The following is a 19485-nucleotide window of genomic DNA, read 5'->3' on the forward strand; positions in this document are numbered from 1 at the left end:
AGTCGATTGAGAGTCAGGCCCAGAGGCTGGAGATCCTGGGTTCAAATGTGGCCTCAGACACTTCCTAGCTGTGTGACCCTGGGTAAGTCACTTGACCTCCATTGCTTAGCCTTTACTGCTCTTCTGCCTTAGAACCAATACCCATTATTGATTCTAAGATGGAAGGTAGGGGTTTAAAAAAATAGTAGGCTTCAGTCTACATTCATACTCCATCAGTTCTTTTTCTGGAGGAGAATTCTTTACCCTAAAGTTGTCCAGAATTGTCTTGAATCATTATCAGATTGCTAAATCTCTCAGAGTTTTTCATTGTATAGTATTGCTGTTACTGTTACTGTTACTGTGTACAATGTTAATGTTCTCCTGGTTTTGCTCACTTCTCTCTACGTCAGTTTATGTAGATCCTTCCAGGTTAGAAAAGCTTCTGACAAGTTTATTTTTGCCCATTTGCAACTTCCATCTATTGCCCCAAGTCAGCCCTCTGGGTTTACACAGAAGAAATCTTCCATATAACAGCCCTTCAGAAACTGAAAGACAGCTGTCAGGTTCCTCCTGAGTCTTCCCTTCTCCAGCCTAACCATCAGATTTCAAATTATCCAAAATAAAAACTAAAGGCTGTCTTTCAAATTGCTTTTAAACTTTTAAAATATAGATTTTGTTTAGAGATGTTATGTTGGAAAACCTGCTTTTCTCAAACCTTTTAATGCTATTAAACATTTCTGAACCCCTCTCATATATTGTTGGGGAAGGACAAGACTGATGCATCAGGCAGAATGATAGTCCCCCACCTTATGTGAAGACCTCTCTGCCCTGATCTATCTCCACCATTCTCATGCCTTGCTTGAGAATTTTACACCTTGGAGATGAACTCCTGTAGATAAAGAAGGCACTGTGTTGTGTCTTATATCAGGTGTTCAATGAACCTGTTTAATTAATTGGACTTTAAGACTTTTTAAGATTTTGTGGTCATTGAGAAATTTCCTATAAAGTTATTTCACAGTAGATCAGTCAACCATTAGGCATTCATTAAGGCCCTTCTCTATGCCAGACTCTGGGCTAAATGCTGGCTACTTTTAGGAAAATAATGCATTAAAGCATATTTGCTATTATCATCTGATTGGGGAATTAGCTTATCACTGCAATTTTCTAATCATGCCCCCTAGCAGAGAGTAAGTCCCTATAGGAATGGGATACAGGATCAGTGTCTTCAGATTTTATGGATTTATTTGCCTGTTTTGTTTTGGATTACCTTTTTAGGTCACCCCCTATTACCAGATTTCTTTGTGGATGAATACCCTGAGACAATTTCCAAGGAAGTGGAAAAACAACAAGGTAAGATGATGATTGTATTTTCTATAGGTTTGTAATAATGATAGGAATATATAGATGTGGTCTAAAATAAAATAATTGCCCTCAAAAAGTGACACCTGTTTCTGTTGTGAAAGCTCTTGATAATTTAATTATGGGATAAATAATTAGGATACTTTAAGGCCTACCCCTAGCCCCCCAGACAAAGAAGGGTTTTATTTTCCTCCTACCGGCTGCAGACAGAAAAAAGCCAGAGACCCTTAATATTATCCTTGCAGCCATTTAAAAAAACTGATTGGAAAATTCAGTTCAATTCAACTCAACCAACATTTATTAAATGCCTACTGTGTGCTGAGCACCATGCTGGGCTCTAGGGGAGATGCAAAGTTGAGATAAGATAAGGTCCCTGCCTCTTGGAGCTTGCAGTCTAGTAGGAGGATATGACATGTATGCAAATAACCATAATAGAAAATATACATAAGTACATGTAGGAAGAACACACACAGTGTTCGTTGTAGCATCACAATTAGTCTTTGCTTTTCTTCCTATTATGGACTCTTTAAATGTTGCTTTATTTTGGAGAAGAATTGGGTCACATCCTAGCGTGTTGGAGCCTTGGTATAAGTGTTCTCAAGGTCAGTACCGTGGGACGGGTGAGGCCACGTAGCCTGATAACGAGATTTAACTGTAACTTATTTTCTAAGGAAACCTAAATAGATCCCAGAGGGACCCCGCCCCCCATGCTAAGTTCTCCTTCTAGTGAAGACTTATAACAAGTTGCCAGTGTATTAGTTTTTCCTGATTTCTTCCCTAGTTAGAACTTGGACATCTGGTATTCAGAAGGAGAAAGTTCTTTCAAGTAACCAGTTTCCGGGTAAACGTTCAGGTAATAAGTGCTTCTGCCATTAGAAATTGCAGGGTGTCCAGTACGCACAGAATTGAGAGGCAGTGTGGTGTAGTGGATAGGGGCATGAGGTGGGGGTTGGACTAGGCGGTCTCCAAGGTCCCTTCTAAGCTCTAAATCTGTGATCCGGTGACTTCACTTTTCTGCGCATCACTTTCCTCATCCTTAAAATGGGGATATTCCTAGCACCTTCCCCACAAGGTTGTCATGAGAATCCAAGACCTTAAAGCACTGAATGAAAAATCAGCTCTAATTACGATAATATTCACTCACGTATTTGGCATTCATCTCTCGAGGCCCTCTGTCCACTACGCCCTGCTACCTCTCAGAGGAGGGTGGGAGGGGGTGGGGGAGCGTATCTTATCTCAACTTTGCATCTCCCAGAACCTAGGCGGGCACTTAATAAATTGAGTTGAATTATTAAACTGAATTTAAGCATTTTGTTGTTTCCTTCAGTTGATAGGTGGTGGTGATATCATAGGGAACCTATTAAACAAAAGCATCTCAGAACTTTTTCTAATCATTCTCTGAGTGGCTGATGTCTTCAAATGGAACAATCTGGGGGTATGTAAAGCTATTAGATGTTATAATTTTATTAATCTTCTAGTGTCCATTCGATGGGCTAAGTCATAACTCTGTAGGGCACAGGCCTTGGTCAAACTGTAAAATAGGGTTGCATCACATGTACAATGTTTGCTAGGCTCCTGTTAGCTAATGCTTAATGTTTGGCCTGGCTTTGCTAAGATTTCAAGTGCCTACGTGACCCCCTTTCTTCCAGATGCAGCTCCACCAGCAAAAGATTGGAAGCAATATCTACAACAACCACGACTAGCTGCTGGAGCAGTTGAAGAAACATTTAAAATTCTTAAGACCGCTCTCAGTGAAGATATTGTGAAAGCTACTCAGGCAGTTTATCTGTTTGAACTCTCTGGTAAGGATCGGCTCTGTTGGCTCTGCCTCGAGCCCAGCTCAGCAGATTCTTGTTGAGCACCTGCTCTTCTAGGTGGGAGGAAGTCGAGAACAGCAGCTGCTCCTTGAGAATTAGGTCTAGCTGGATTGCCTTCATTTTGTTTTAAACCGTTACCTTCTGACTTGGACTTGATTCCGAGTATTGATTTTAAAGCAGAAGCGTGGTAAGGGCTAGGCATTGGGCTTAGGAGCTTGCCCAGGGTCTCATAGCGAAGAAGGCCAGATTTGAATCCCCCCATCCCAAGGGTGGCTTTCTCTCCACTGCACTACCTCGCTCATCCCTCTGTCTTCAGTTTTCAAAGGGACCTTTGCTACTGTGTCCTGCTATTTCTACGCAAGGTTGTTTAGCCTTTTGTCTCTAAGAATTAGGGCATGCGGAGTAAACCACCGAATTATAAGGCACAAGACAACTTTGGGGGCCAGAAAAAGAAGAAACGTAGTCTTGTAAATCAGATGGTCTGTTCAAGTGTTTGTACAAGCAGTTTGCCTGTGTGTGCCTACAGGCCGTGGTCAAGTTTGATGACAACCTAAGTTTTATGACTTTCTGTTGTGCCTAGGTGAAGATGGGGGAACTTGGTACCTTGATCTTAAAAACAATGGTGGGTATGCTGGATCTGGACAACCTAGTGACCAGGTAGATGTGGTAATGACCATGACCACTAGTGATTTTGTGAAAATGTTTTCGGGTAAGTTCTTAAATGAGTCGTGTGTATGTGTGTGCGTGTGTGTGCGCGTATTTTAAGCTAGCATGAATATAATCTTATTTTAAGGCTTGTGCTTCATCTCTTCCCTAGTAATCAAAGCTAAGAACTTTTTTAAATTGAGGGATTCCCCATGAATCTTAAGTAATTCCTTATGTTGCAGAATAGTTGCCAAATCACCCCTACATTTCTCTGGTCCAGCAGCTACCTTTGTGGTGGCCTTTCTTGTCATGGTACTGAACCTTTGCTGTGGAGTTACATAGAAGGGAATTGGAAATCGGCTTTCTTTGTGTATTACTGGCAAGCAAGTGCTCGCGGGAACAGACCGCTGGAGACAGAACTAGAGTATGAAAAAGAATTCTTAAAATCGAACTTGTTCCTGGTAGCCTGGTGGAAATGTATCCGTTTTCATGGCAGTGTGATCAGCAGAAATGTTAAGTTTAGTCCAGAACTGTTTATGGAGAAATAGGAATTTCCTGGAGAACATTCAGGTCTGGCTACTTCCATGATCAAGGCTGTCCTTGAAACTCCTGAGCTGCTTCTGCTCATCTGCCCTCAATATCTGGGACCAACAGAAAAGTTCTTTAAAAGTTAATTTAATTTAGGATCCACTCTTGAGCCATACCAGAAAAGTAAATGATGTTCTGTGCACTAGAGCCATGTGTTTATGTAACAGCAAGATCTTCCTCAGTTGTATAGGCTGCTTCCACAGTGAGAGCTCAGGCCACGTCAGATGCTGATTAAAGTAATCTATAATCGACAGGTCCACTTCCTTTTATTTCAGTTCAGTTCAACAATAATATATTTAAGCAACTCTTGGGTGCCCCGAGGATACAAATGAAAATGAAACTTTCCTTGTCCTCTAGCAGCTTAAAATTCTACTGGCAGTGAACAATAGGTCATGAGAAAAATACAAACAAAATAAGTCCAAAGTAATTTTGAGAGTTGGAGGTATCCACTCAATAGAGGGGATCAGGAAAGGTTTTTTGTGGGAAATGGCATTTGAACTGAGGCTTAGAGGAAACTAAGGATTCCAAGAGGTGGAAAATGAGGGTGGTTTTCTCTTGTGCAAAGATGCAGAGGTGGGAAATGGATTGTCCCCTACAAGAAGTAACCAATAGGCCAGTTTGGCTAGATCATGAGGGTTGGTAATATTTGTCCCAGAGGCAGCAGGCAATCACTGAAACTTTCTGAGCCAGAGGGACAACAGAGTCGGACCTCACAGGCTTTAGGAATATCTAATTTAGCGACTTTTGGCGGATGGATTGGAGAAAGGAGAGACTTGAGATAGGAAAAACAGTGAGGAAACTGAGCATATAATGACCCACATAAGAGGTAACAAGGATTTGAACTAGAGCAGTTTGATGATGTGTTGGGAGATTCAGGAGAGGAGTAGTAAAGACAAGGTCTAGCAACTAATGAGCTATGGAAAGTGAGTGAGAAAGAAAAGTCAAGGATGACCTCAATGTTTTCAACCCGAGTCACTGGAGAGTTGAGACCCTTGGCAGAAATAAAGAAGTGAGGAGAAAGATTGCTTTTACAAGTAAATAATTTATATAGTATTACTTTTTAATTTAAAGATCACATATTATCTCCTCTTTATTCTGTTGGGCCAAAGCCAAAAACTTCTGATTTGACCAGAAAAGCATGCATTTTTTTCAGCTATTATCTATAAATATCTAAAGAATTAATATATGTAGTTTTTTTGATATTTTAATTAAAAAATTTGAATTTTCCTGACTTGAAATTTCTGTGTTTTTTGTTTGTTTGTTGACATGCCCTTGATTGTGAATTTTCCTCGTGTTATTAGTTAAAATCCTAAGTATTTTTTTGGGTAATTTATAGATAGTGAAAATAGAAATTTCTTGACTACTTCTAGTAAAGAGAAATCAGGATATTCCTTTAATCTCACTTATATTAGTATGTGCTCTTACTAGTCTAGTGAGCTGAGTATACAGCATACTTTGTAAATATGATGATTTTTTAGCAACTTTTGAAATGAGGGAGAGAGGTCTCTTTTAATTTTTTTGTCTTTTTAAATGTGTTCCCTTAGACTGACGAGTAAGGGTCAATGGACAATAGCACAAGATTAACACCGTTTACCAACAAATTTCTGGATTTTGCCATAAAATTTCCTTTTCTTTTTTTCCCCATTCTCCTCCACTCCTCACCCCCTTACATCTCTCCTCTTTATTTATGAGGTTATATGATCTTGAGATAAGAAATATAAGTTTCTATGGACCTGGTTACTTAGTATATATTTGGTGTTGACTTATCTATCTGTCCTGCCCTCCACTCCCCCAATCTCCCAGAAAGCGAGCTCCTTGAAGGCATGGACTGTGTCTGTTATCCAATGCTTTTGCACAGAGTAAGCATTTAATAATTTGGTAGGCATTTAATCATCGATAAATAACAAAAATGTCCAAATATTCTAATTGGGTAGATTTGCTTCTTTTGGTTAGTAAGAGGGCTTTTACAAGCTAAAGTAAGATGATATGCTATTTTTTAAAAATCCTTTAAAGACAAATTTTGTTGAATTTTTGATTAGCAAACAACATCCAAGACAAAATATAACTTCTGAAGACCAACCTTAAACTTTTTAATTGAATAGAAATTTGGATGGGTACAGTGAATATTATTACAGTATACTTATTCATAGTACATTGAATTACGTTAAAAACCAGTTCATTTTATAGACTAGATGTCCTCCTTAAAAGCAAGTATTAATACATTGACTCATTTTCCAAATGAAAATGCATTATAATGAGTTGCATTATCTTTATTTCTGTAGATGTTTAGTTTTTGAGTGCTAAGACATTATTTTCTAAAGTACCTTCTTCCCTTCATTATCATATCTGAATCTTCATGACCTCATGGACCACAACATGCCAGTACTGTCCATGGGGTTTTCTTGGCAAAGGTACTGGAGTAGTTTGCTATTTCCTTCTCCAGCGGATTAAAACAAACAAAAGTTAAGTGACTTGCACACAGTCACCAAGCTAAGAAGTATGAGAGGCCATATTTGAACTCGAGTCTTCTTGACCCGGCCCAGACCCAGCACTCTGCCCACTGAGCCACCTCGCTTCATTTCCTCTGTGTCCACTGTAAAATAGTTAAGAATACCTCCTGTAGGAGTTCTTACCTAGGATCCATGAACATTTATTATTTAAAAATATATTAGTAACTGTATTCCAATAGAATTGGTTTCCTTTGTAGTCCTGTTCACTTTATTGGTTTAAAAGCATTATTGTAAGATGGGGTCCATAGGCTTCACTGGACTGACAGAAGATCAAGGGGTTCCTGACCCCGAAACAGGTTGAGACCCCCTGATTTGGCACTCTACAGTTTACAAATCAGATACTTTCCCCTTTAGCTCTTGCTTCTGTCTAGCTTTTTATCTTGTGTATGATCCTTAGTTAACGTCTGTTCTGGGGCGCGGGGAATTTTCTCAGGATGCTGCTACCAAATGCATCCACATGAAGAATAACAACTCGGCACCTGCCTATGTAAAGTTATAGAGCCTGTCGTAGTTTCAGTAACGAATGGTAGAGCTCTAGCAAGCATATGTGAACAGTAGAGGAAGGGGAGAGAGAGAGTGGGTATACGAAATGACCACATATAGTGAGTGTAAGCGAACTTGCGGGCATTTTTTGACTCACTTTATTTTTCTTCTTTCCCATTGTAGGAAAACTAAAGCCAACAATGGCCTTCATGTCAGGCAAATTGAAGATTAAAGGTAACATGGCTCTAGCAATCAAGTTGGAAAGGTTGATGACTCAGATGAACTCCAGACTGTAAAAGGAAAGGAGTTCTTGTTCCATATGTAGAACACTTGGCCTTAAGGAGTAAAAACTTCATTGTTTAAAATACCTGTTCACTTTGTTTTGCCTATCTAGATCATGAAGCAGCATGTTGGTCCTAGTGGAGAAGCTTTCATGTCCACATAACTTGATAAAGAAAGCAGGAAATTAATTTGGTTTAGCTTAGTTAAGTGGAACCATTGAGTTGTGTTGTTGCTTACATACGCCTGGCTGAGAAATACCAACTCTGTCCAACTAGCTGGCTGAATTGTCGTTTGTCGCCAAGTAGTGGCCAGAGAATTCTCTTTGTTGGGATTTGGTATTTTGCAGTGCTTAAAATCTTATTAGATCCTTCAAGATCAGAAATCAGAATTGGAGAGCTTTATAGATTTTTCTCTACATAACTGCAAGCTAGTTTATTTGAAAATTGAGAGTTTTTTAAAGCCTGGATTAATGGAAATCTTTGCTGATATTTTGGATTTTTAAATAGCTATATTTTAAAGGAGATTATCAGAAATGCATTTTGTCATAATATGAATGTTTACTAATCCAAGAAATATTAACATCTAATGAAATTTAAAATGTGCTATTTTTGTTTGATATTAACTTTCTTGTCTGGTGCAAAACATCTACAAGAAAACAATTTAAATGTAAATCAACTAATTGTAATATGAGTTCTGCTCATTGTTATGTGTAAATGCTCTGAAATAAATGACTTTCCCACCTGGTCTATATAATTGTTTTTTAACAGTGGCATGTACCCCCACAGGTTAATTGAGGACAAAAACAAAGTAAACAAAGTTCCATTGTAAACTCAAATCTCCAAAATGCTGAAAACAAAGTGGGTGCCCATCTTTTTCTTGGGGGGTGAGAATGACTAGAAAAGCATTTGGATGTCAATGAATATTATTATTAAGTAGTAAAAATGATAAATTTGTAGAAATGTAGAACCTGACTAATTCAAAGTAATCAAGTAACTCAAATAAACAGAATCAAAAGAACAATAAGCAAAATAACTATTACCAATATCAATGAAAACAAATATTAAAAAGTTGTACTCTGAATAATTGAAAAGCCAGTGAAAGTTGCAGAGAACAGTTAATGAAACATACTGTCCTCAAAGCAAAGAGGTTAGGGACAACTAGGACAAAATCTTGTACATTTTAGAGAGTGTGTCTATCTCAACTGGTTTTTGCTTAATTGTTTTTCTTAGTCAAAAAAGAGGATTTAACTACAAGGAGTTAGGAAATGACAATGAAGAGGGGGGAAAATCATTCAAAGAGAACAATAGTGTTAGTTATGGCAGTGTTCAAGATGATAACTTATTGATTAAAAAAAAAAAGAGGGGCAGCTGAGTAGCTCAGTGGATGGAGAGAGATGGGAGGTCCTAGGTTCAAATCTGGCCTCAGACACTTCCCAGCTGGGTGACCCTGGGCAAGTCACTTAACCCCCATTGCCTAGCCCTTACCACTCTTCTGCCTTGGAACCTAAACCTAGTATTGATTCCACGATGGAAGGTGAGGGTTATTAAATAAAAAGAATAAAATAAACATACAATGTATTTGTTTTTTAGAAGGACATAGGAAAGTGATTAATTTTAATTACAGAAATATAGTACTATAGGCCAATTTTGTTTATTATATCAAGAACCATCCTTAACTAATGGCTATTCCAAGTGCTGCACCAATACTAGTAGCCATGGAATATTCCAAGAACCACAGGTAGAATTCCATCACATCAGCTTCTTTTTTTTTTTCTTAAACCCGTACCTTTCATCTTGGAATCAATACTGTGTATTGGTTCCAAGGCAGAAGAGTGGTAAGGGCTAGGCAATGAGGGTTAAGTGACTTGCCCAGGGTCACACAGCTAGGAAGTGGCTAAGGCTAGATTTGAACCCAGGACCTCCTGTCTCTAGGTCTGGCTCTCAATCCAGTGAACCACCCAGCTGCCCCCATGTCAGGTTCTTCATAGAGGATTTACTGAAAGATATGAGCAACAATTATAGAGAGTGAAAAATCATTTTGCTCTTCATGAAATTGGAATGACTACTCAAACCAGTGAAATTACAGATCCTTTGAAGTTTTTAAATATGTTTTTTGCTTTGCTCATTTCCCTTTCTCCCACTTTTCTAAGAACTCTGTTACGGGGGAAAGAAGAATTGACTTTAAATTGGACTTGAACTTATCCCTATACTTTAAGCGTTCACAACTAGTGATCATCTCTTCTATAACTAGGGTATATTTGCAGTGACCCAAGACTACTACTATCATAGAGAATTTGAAGAAAAATGTGTACAAAAAATAGCAGCTGTTTGTTGTGGCAAAGAATTAAAAATTTAAGGGGATGTCCATCATTTGGGAAATGTCTGAACAAATTGTATGATTGTGATGGAATATTGTGCTCTAGGAAATGGCAGGAATGGTTTCACAAAAACCTGGGAAAACTAATGCAGAGTGAAGTGAGTAAACCAGAAGAACACTGTACACAGTTACAAAAATATTAAATAACCAACATAATGACCCAAAATAATTCCAAAGGACTGATGATGAACAATGCCATCCACCACCAGAGAGAGAACTGATGACTTTTGACTGCAGATTGAAGCATATTTTTTCACTTTTTTTTTTGCAACAGCTAATAAGGAAATATGTTATGCATGATTTTACATGTATAATTGATATCAATTGCTTGCCTTGGGTTGGAGAGGGGATGTGAGGAAGAGAATTTGGAACTCAAAATTTTTTTTACAAATGAATGAAAAAAAGGGTGTACTGCTGGTATGCTCTTCATTTTTGTTACCTATTTAGGAATTCCATAGAAAGAATCTCATGTTAAGCCATATAGGATCTCAGGGTCATCTAATCCAGAGCTCTCATTTTACAGGGAGGTTATAGGGATAAGCAGGGGGGCCTCTAACTCCCAAAGCAGAGCTTTTTCTACCACACCCTGCAGAGCTTTTGAATTACCCCCAACTGTCGAGGTAGGAGAAGGAAGCGGTCTGAACTGGATTTGTCACCAGGGAATTCAAAGGAACTGCAAAGTAGCACAAGAAAGTGGTCATCAGGGTGAGGTGTGAGGAAAGGCCTTTTGCGATTTGCCAATTAAAAGGTCATTAAAAGTTTCCAAATCTGTGTATAGACAGCAAACAAACCCAAAAACCATTTGCCAGAGTATGAGATCAAAGAGAAAAAAGTTCCTCAAGAAATTGCAAACTAAATCACACTAAGTGCCACCCTATATTAATATCAAAATACAAATCAAGATAACCCTGAGGTTTCACCTCACAGACTTCGAAGGTGCCAAGGTTGCCCCTTGCAGGCTGGGCTGTAATCGGTGGCCTTGACTAGTCTTGTCACTGGACTCGACTGGAAGAGAGTGGAAAGGGAAGTGGATGACTTTATGCAACTGCGCCGCCCTTAAATCCAACTCATGAGCAAATGTCTGTAATGATTAAAATTTAGGGGAGAGGGGGAGACTGAGGCATCTGAGGCAGGTAGAAATTAGTTTCTCTCTACAAGGAGTATTATATTTTTTAGAGGTTTATTAAAGTTAAAGATTAAGAATATACAAGTAAGAAACATGTGCCTAGGCCAAAGGCCTAGACAAAATAACCTCACATCATGGAAGAGACGCCTCTGCTCCAAAAACGGAAGTCCAAAAAGCCCCGAGGCCTTCAAAAGCCTTTGCTTAAATATCTTCTCGATCTCAGCCCAGGTGAGATTACAAGGCATTCTGGGGAAGTGGAGCAAAGGCTCATGGGGATTGTAGTCCTGTATTCGAGTCTATTTTTTACATCCCCCCGTGTGATCATTTGTGGAAAAATTAATTTTTCCCCAAAAGGATCATAAAAACATAATAAACTTAAAAGATTACAATAGTGTGAGGATAAGAGAAAAAAGAATAAAACCAATAATTTCTGAACACATTGACAAAAAGCCGTTAGGGGGCAGTCCCCTTTGGCATAAAAGTATACATACAAATAAATGTTCAATCAACCACACCCAAAGTTCAATTTTGTGCAACTTGTGGTCTGGAGGCTTCTTCATGGTGGCTTCTCCAACAGTTCAGTTCTGGATTCAGAGAGGTAGCATCTTCTTCACCTAAAATTCTTCTCAAAAGGAATTTAAACTTTGCAATTTAAATAATGATATTTTTTACATTCCCCCGTGTTGTGGGTGATTGAAAGATTCAGAATCAGTTAGGGATGCATGGCTGAGGTATGAGGTATATGAATCAATTGGCAAGAGATATGCCAGGCTTTCTCACCAAAAAATGAGATCCATTTCCTCTTTGTATCTGGCCATGATCACTGTGAGTAGAAGGCAAATGAATTGAACAAGGTTAACAATTTTTTCATCTTTAAAAATACAGTAGTACAACTATGTAGTTACCAAAATCCCCAAAATTCTCAATAGCCCAATTAATTACAATAGCAAACAAACACACTTTCATATTTCACATAAGTTGCTGTATGACATTTTTAAAACCTATGAATTGATGGACATTTGTCACAATTTTTACAAACAGAGCAATCCTTCAACCTTGGTATTTAAACATATTTTAAAACAAAGTAAAACTCATCTTGGGTTTAGAACATAATCAAGAAATCTATATATCATCCTGGTAGAAGTAAAATAGTGAGCTGAAGAGCATAAATAAAGGGGTGCTCCTTGTTCTTGGAGGCTTTTCCCAAGGGTACAAATGCCCTGAAATTAACTGCCCAACTTCCATTCACATGTGGGAAGGTTGGGGGTTATAAAATACATTTCACTTCAGCTACTAGAATGGGCCTTACCTCGTGGCAGGGGCAGGCAAAATAACCAGATTGTTAAAAAAAATTCCAAAATCATATTTAAAAAACCCTTAAAATCAAATCATTTGAGGTATTTAGCACATTAAATTTTCAAAGGTTGTTAATACAATTATAACCAGTTCTGAAGTCCATCTATCCTCAGCAAAATAGAAAAAAGCTGTTTTTTCATATATGGGCTTATTCACAATAATATTTTTTCAACACAGTTATAGGGGGAAAACAACAGAATTTCAAAACTCAGTACATTCAAAATAAATTCCATCAACCTTCAGTTCACAGAATAATATTCAATCCAGTAATATATGAACTTAAAATCACAAAGTTATATCTTAAACAAAAAATGCAATAGAATACAGATAATTTTATAAACCATTAGAGTCTGAAATGCCTTAGAATATAGCCTTTAGCCTCTTCAAAGTTCCTTGGGGTTTTTTTTTGTTTGTTTCTTTTTATTTATCCATTTAAATGTCTATTGTCCGAAGGTAGAGTAGTAAAGGCTAGGCTATGGGGTTCAAGGGATCCGTCCAGGGCCCCATAGCTGGGGAGTATCTGAGGCCAGATTTTAACTAGAGACCTCCCGTCTCTGGGCCTGGCTTCCAGTTCGCTGGGCCACCCATTTTCCTCCCCAAAGTTAAAGTTGAATCTTTGGGCTGAGTCTGCTCCCAGACAGGCAGGTAAAATCAATGAAACTGCCAGAAGAGTCAAAAATCCTTTTAAACAGCCCATTGCTATTAAGTTTCTGTTTGAAAAGATCTGTTTCTTCTCTTTAGTCTTTTCTGTCTTTCCCCTCTCTGATACCCCTGTGGCCAATACCCCCATCCACGTGGAGGCTTAGCCTAAGGGAAAATTGCCCGGTCTCCTTTCCCTCTGGTCTCTCCCCTCCGCCCACGTGGCCAATACTGTTACCAGCTGGTCGCAATGAGTCCTGAGCGATCTGCTCCAAGGATCTGGGTGATAAGCCGGCTGGGGTCACGCTCGAGGGTCTTAGGCACAGAAATAGGCAGGCAGCGGGCCGGTGAGAGGCCAGGAGCTGGAGCTGGAGCGGCTGTGGGGGTGGGCAAGGCCGGGACCAGGTACCAGGTGAGGACAATCAGGGCTGCAGGCTGAGGCAGGAAGCGGCGGGACCGAGCCAGGTGGGGTGGGCAGCAGGTCCGGAGTCTGTAGCAGCTTTGCGAGGGTAGAAAACCTTGGCCAGTGAGATATGGCTCAAAAAAAAAATTTCTAGGTACTAGCTATTAAAATTGAATTTAAGATCAGAAAAGAAATCAGAAGACTGAGTTTTTTTCCCATTAGGTCGCCATAACTGTAATGATTAAAATTTAGGGGAGAGGGGGAGACTGAGGCATCTGAGGCAGGTAGAAATTAGTTTCTCTCTACAAGGAGTATTATATTTTTTAGAGGTTTATTAAAGTTAAAGATTAAGAATATACAAGTAAGAAACATGTGCCTAGGCCAAAGGCCTAGACAAAATAACCTCACATCATGGAAGAGACGCCTCTGCTCCAAAAACGGAAGTCCAAAAAGCCCCGAGGCCTTCAAAAGCCTTTGCTTAAATATCTTCTCGATCTCGGCCCAGGTGAGATTACAAGGCATTCTGGGGAAGTGGAGCAAAGGCTCATGGGGATTGTAGTCCTGTATTCGAGTCTATTTTTTACATGTCTAGAATGAAAAGTGGGCCTGAATGTATTGAGGTAGCTGCAACTCTCAAGAATCAAGAAACCGAGTGCATTTCTGGGAGAGACGTGATTTAGTATCGCCATTTTGGAATTGGGCAAATAAAGGCCCCCCGTCTCATTCCTAACTACTGCCCGTACTCCAAGGAGGTAATTGATTTTAAAAAGTTCCCCCAAATTAAAAAGTGGGAAATAAAGTAGATCCCCATCAGTCAAGGGCTGTGATGAAATATCGTGCTCTAGGAAATGAAGCATATGTCAAAGATTCAACATTTTATAGTTGAGAAAACACATTCTGTTACTCACCTGGGGGTCCAAAGGCTAGTAAGGTTTGAGGCAGCATTTGAACTCAAATCTTCTGTCATTCAAATCTGTATCTGTGTGTGTATGTGTGCATGTCTGACACATCTGAACCAGGAGGGAAGATCTCTGATCAAAGAACTCAAAGGAGTTGGAAGTATCACCAAAAAGTGGTCGTTGGGATTACATGCCCATGGATGTACATACATGTATTCATATATTTGTGCAGACACACATACACAGAGTCAATTCTACTAGAACACCCATCTCAAACACTGTAATTCATTCCAACCCAGTTGCTACAGTAGTAAATCTTGACCATCACTCCAATGTTTGTCTCCAGAAACCAGCAGTATGTTGAAAAAGGCACCATTTCACAGTAACTCACAAGCTACAACCCTTGGAACAATAGGGTCCACCAACATTGGGTCTTTGCACAGGAAAATGTCATAGTGTCGCTGCATTCCCTCCGGCCGAGGAGAAATTGGCCCTGGGCCAGCAGGTCTCCCTTACCCCAATCTCCACCTCCACTGCCTTCCACGAGGCAAGGCTTCAGCCCTCTGGAGTTGTGGCCTGCCAGCTTGTTAGGACAGAGCCCGAGTGTAAGTGGAGCAGCAGGAGTAGCTAAGAACTCAGCCATTGACCATTGGACATGTATAAAACCCGGCTACCTATTGACATTTCTATTTGGGGGTTTGGGTTGTCTAAGTGTGCTCTTACCACAACCAATGTGGAAGTGAGTTTTGCATGATAACAACAAAAAAAAAATCAGTGCTACCATTGTTAGAGGTTCCTTTTCATGTCACTGATGAAGTTTTTGAGGGCTGTGCTCCTAAACTTCATTTTCCTGTCTTAGAATCAATAGTGCAAATTGGTTCCAAGGCAAAACAGTGATAAGGGCTAAGCAATGGTGATTAAATAACTTGTCACACAGCAAGGAAGTATCTGAGGTCACATTTGAACCCAGGACCTCCTGTCTCTAGTCCTGGCTCTATCCACTGAGCCACCCAGCTCTCCCCAAGCCTGTGCTTTTTTTTGTTGTTGTTGTTGTGCAATTTTGGATAGTGTGGGCCTTTTGGGGAAATGCATATATTAACAAATATCTATGTTTCTAATACATACAATAAACAACACAGGAAGGATTATAAGGAAGCTTACAGATGTCTTCTAAAGGGGGAATGATAAGAGATAACCATGGATGTCATCTGGGAGTTATGGTAAGAGGAAAGAGGCCTTGATGGTCTTGCCTGTTCTCAGGACTTGGTGAATTATTACACCAAACTCATTAAGACTCCAGAATCTACCCTTTTTTCCAAGCAGCAAGTTCACCTTAGCTATCAAACTGTTTAAGATAGAGAAGAAGGTCTACCCTACTAGCGAATGCCCTCAGGCTTAATCTTTTCTTTAGATCAAGGCCTTTGGGTGATTCTAAGACTATATCCTAGGTTATGATGAATATTCCCTATGCCTAGTAATCTCTGAAACCTCAACCAGAGATCTCAAAAGGATTTTGATTGAGCTCCCCTTTTGTTTCAAAAAATTTTGAACCCTCCTCTCCAAAATAAATGAATCCAGGTTTCCCAAATGTCTTGGTAGGATATTAAATTTTAATCGCTATTTAACAGCTGAATATTGCTTTTAGACTTTGGAGACATCCTACTGTAATTCATTTATTCATTTATAAATTATATATGCATGAACATGGTTCTAAGTTTAGTTTGTTTAGTCTTAATGGCTGTCAGAGATGAAAAAGATACATCATAAGATACATAATTCCAAATAGAAGAATTGCAGTGTTGACTGCACTTATTAAATAATTTCTTTTGCCATCATTTCCCCATAGCCTGTAGACTAGACCAGAAACTAATCCCTGGAGGAATTAATCCTTCCTCCTCTTTAACTCCATCCTTATAAGTCCCTGATTTCATATTCAGAGTTGCCTCTGTTACCCCACTATATTTAGGTCTAGTTTTCATTCGAATATTCTTTACTCCCTGATTGATAAGCCTCAGACCCATAGATGAGTTAAAGGTGTGTCTACACTAAACACATGAAGACTTAAGCTTGCAAAATGGTTGAAAAAGAACAATTCGTTCCAGCCCTATGAAGGTGTCTGAAGCAGGTGCTGTGGAACTCTTAGAGCTGGATCAGACATCAGAGATACTAAGGTCATCCACGCAGGCTGGGCCATCATCAGTTGTCCTAACTTTAGTTTTGCTAGGGATTTTGATGAATCTGGAAGAGAAAGTGAGGCTGATGACTTTATGCAACTCTGCCTCACTTTAATCCAATTCATGAGCAAGTCAAGAAATCATCCTGTGATGTTACTGGTTCTCTTTGAAAACGAGGACAAATAACAACCCCCTGACCACCTTTATATCAGCAGCCTTTGTTTTCAAGGCATCCCTCCATTCTTCATCCCACATCTTTATGATTTTTCTTTTTATGGCTTCTGGCAAAAGTGTGTTAATTTGCTCCCCTATGGTTCCATTCACCATTAGTGTAATTTTTTTAAACCAAAATGTCTCTTCCTGGCCACTCTATATATGTCCCTTCCTATTAGAATATAAACTCTTTGAGGGCAGGGACTGGCTTTGCATTTGCATTTGTATCATAGTACTTGCTGCATAGTAAGCACTTAATAAATGTTTCTTCATTCGTTGTTGATGCTAATTTTTGGACCCCTTGTGCTAATTTATGCAAAAGTTTTCATTGAAATTTAGTTCTTAAGTTTTCTTATTTAGGTAAATCAACTATTCTTACAAACTATTTTCATGAAGTTGATGCATTTTCATTTTTAGCAAATAAGTTCAAAATTTGTTGAAACTCTTTGATAATTTCATAATAGGTTAGAGAATTCTGTGTCCAAGTTTGCGTATTCTTTTATGAGTTTAATAGGTAAAATATACTTACCTAATTTTCAGAATCCCAAAATAATATCATAATGGATACATTTCCAAGTATCCTTTTTCAAAATTCTTTCTGTAGTGTATTTCTTTCAAAAAGCAACCAATTTCCCACTCACTAAAATATTATTTTTGTCTGATATGCAAACTGTATGGTACTAACATAAATACATAACATCAAAAGACATCCCCCCCCTTATTTAAGGAGTAAATTGATATAAACAAATAGTTCTTAAAAGAAAAATTGTAAACTATTAACAATCATATGAAAGTTTGCTTCAAATCATTAATAATGATAGATGCCCATCAAAACACCTCTGAAGTATCACCTTGTACATAGAGATTTGGGTAAGGTGGCAAAAGTTCATAGTCAATGTTGGAAAACTGGTGGAAAGACAAGAACACAAATATGCTATTGTTTGAACTGAATATTGGTCCAAACATTCTGGAATTTTAATGCTATAAGGATAGATATCTTTTGATGCAGAGATATCACTGAGAGGCATATAACCCAGACAACTCAAATATAGAAAGAAGGGTTCAAAATATACCAAAATGGGTAATAGCAGTCATTTTTACTAATATTACAGAACTGGGGGAAGTAGAACCTCAACAATCAGAGAAGGACTAAATAGATTCTGTGAATGTGATGGAATTCCTTGGAATACTACTCTTCCACATAAGAAACAATGAATATGGAGCATACAAAGGGCTTCTGGGAAAACTGAAAGCTGTTTGCCAGAAATTAGGTTTAGAACAAAATGAAACTTTATCTTTTGATGTATATAATAAGCTCCAAATGGATATATGACCTACATAATATATATATATGTATGTATATGATCTTGTTATAAACAAGTTAGAGGAAAAGGGAAAGAGGTAGCCTTCAAAATTATGTACAAGAAGAGAATTCTTAAGAGACTGGGATTGTGGAGAGCCATCATATCCCTGCTGTCTGACAGTCACAGATTGGGGAAATAGAGACTGCAAAGCAATCCCCAGAAAATAAGGCACCCACTGAACCCCCTTCTGTGTGACTTCTCCCTCTAACTTCCCCTACTAATGGAATTGCTATGATTATTGTTCTCTCTCCAATACAGGAGAAATAATATGAGAGCAAATATTTATAGGGTTAACACACACATATCCCACCTTAATCCCCCCAGATCATTACCCTAAAAGATTAAATTCAAAGAATTAAAATCTAAAGATTATTACCCATTTACCCCCTTCCTTTCCCTCTCTATAGAGTTACATTCACTCTCATTACAAGCCAGGCAAGCCAAGAACATCAACCACCTTCAAGCCCAGGTATACAGGACACACTCCACTGATTTGTTATATACCAAGCAACCTTGCCAGGTGTCTGAATCAAGCACAAGAAATATACATCTTGGAAATTGAGGAAAATCCCAACTCTAGTCTGTCTTAAATTACCCTCTAACCCTGTACCTAGCTACAAACTGTTTTGTAACCCATCTCCTAAGTAATTTGTGATTGATTGCGAAAGCTAACCAAAAGTAACAATGATTCTCCCAGGTCATCCCATAGGTCAGGGAGAACCAACCTCCAGATCATCCTGTTTATGTCATTCATCTATTTTTGTCATAGTAACAATGTTTTGTTGACTATTTCCTTAGGCTTTGTGTCTGTTGTTAGGTTCTATGGAAACATGTATGTTGAGAAATGATTGTGTGCCAGAAAAGCATGTACTTACTGAACCTATAAAATAAACCAACCTCTCTGCCATGGCAGAACACTGGGTGATGCCTAAATGAGCACCCAGTGTCTCTCATCATTTATCTGACTGAATCATCACACTTAGAAGAAGAACCCTCCCCTCTGAGAGTCCGCTGGCTTGGTTCTCAAAGTGGGATAATCATAAAAAATTAAATGGAAAGATTATGTAAAGTATAATTTTTTTCACCTTTGTTAAGCAGTGTATGAGTAGAAGACAGCAAATAATGGGAATGATTGCAAGACTGAGGCTTAGTAAGGTATAATTAGCAAGATGTCAAGAGGGCCAGGTACTCAACAGTTTAAAGTTGAACTGATACACCAAAGGGTCAAGGTGGGGAAAAGAAAAGAGTCTGATTAATGAAAGTTCCCTTGGC

The 19485-nt window shown here is 38.7% G+C and overlaps 1 protein-coding gene and 1 long non-coding RNA gene across 3 annotated transcripts in view; one reads left to right on the forward strand and one right to left on the reverse strand.

Annotated features, from left to right (window-relative positions):
• The window catches only part of HSDL2 (hydroxysteroid dehydrogenase like 2), a 32738-nt gene extending 24331 nt beyond the window's left edge, over positions 1–8407 (forward strand). The window contains exons 9-12 of one of the 2 annotated variants that reach the window (XM_056806613.1): positions 1255–1329; positions 2988–3140; positions 3736–3864; positions 7565–8407. In XM_056806613.1, the coding sequence (XP_056662591.1) occupies positions 1255–1329; positions 2988–3140; positions 3736–3864; positions 7565–7677 (470 nt within the window). In that variant the 3' untranslated portion in view covers positions 7678–8407. Of the gene's footprint in view, positions 1–1254; positions 1330–2123; positions 2192–2665; positions 2774–2987; positions 3141–3735; positions 3865–7564 lie in introns of those variants that run through there. The other variant, XM_056806614.1, reaches the window with a different exon arrangement.
• A 2795-nt stretch (positions 8408–11202) lies between these two features.
• LOC103093044 (uncharacterized) overlaps positions 11203–19485 on the reverse strand; it is a 29217-nt gene continuing 20934 nt past the window's right edge. Inside the window, exon 2 of the long non-coding RNA XR_469826.2 lies at positions 11203–16700. This is a non-coding gene — a long non-coding RNA (uncharacterized LOC103093044). The remainder of the gene's footprint in view (positions 16701–19485) is intronic.

This window comes from Monodelphis domestica, chromosome 7 (assembly GCF_027887165.1).
Source record: "Monodelphis domestica isolate mMonDom1 chromosome 7, mMonDom1.pri, whole genome shotgun sequence".
Classification (NCBI taxonomy): Eukaryota; Metazoa; Chordata; class Mammalia; order Didelphimorphia; family Didelphidae; genus Monodelphis; species Monodelphis domestica.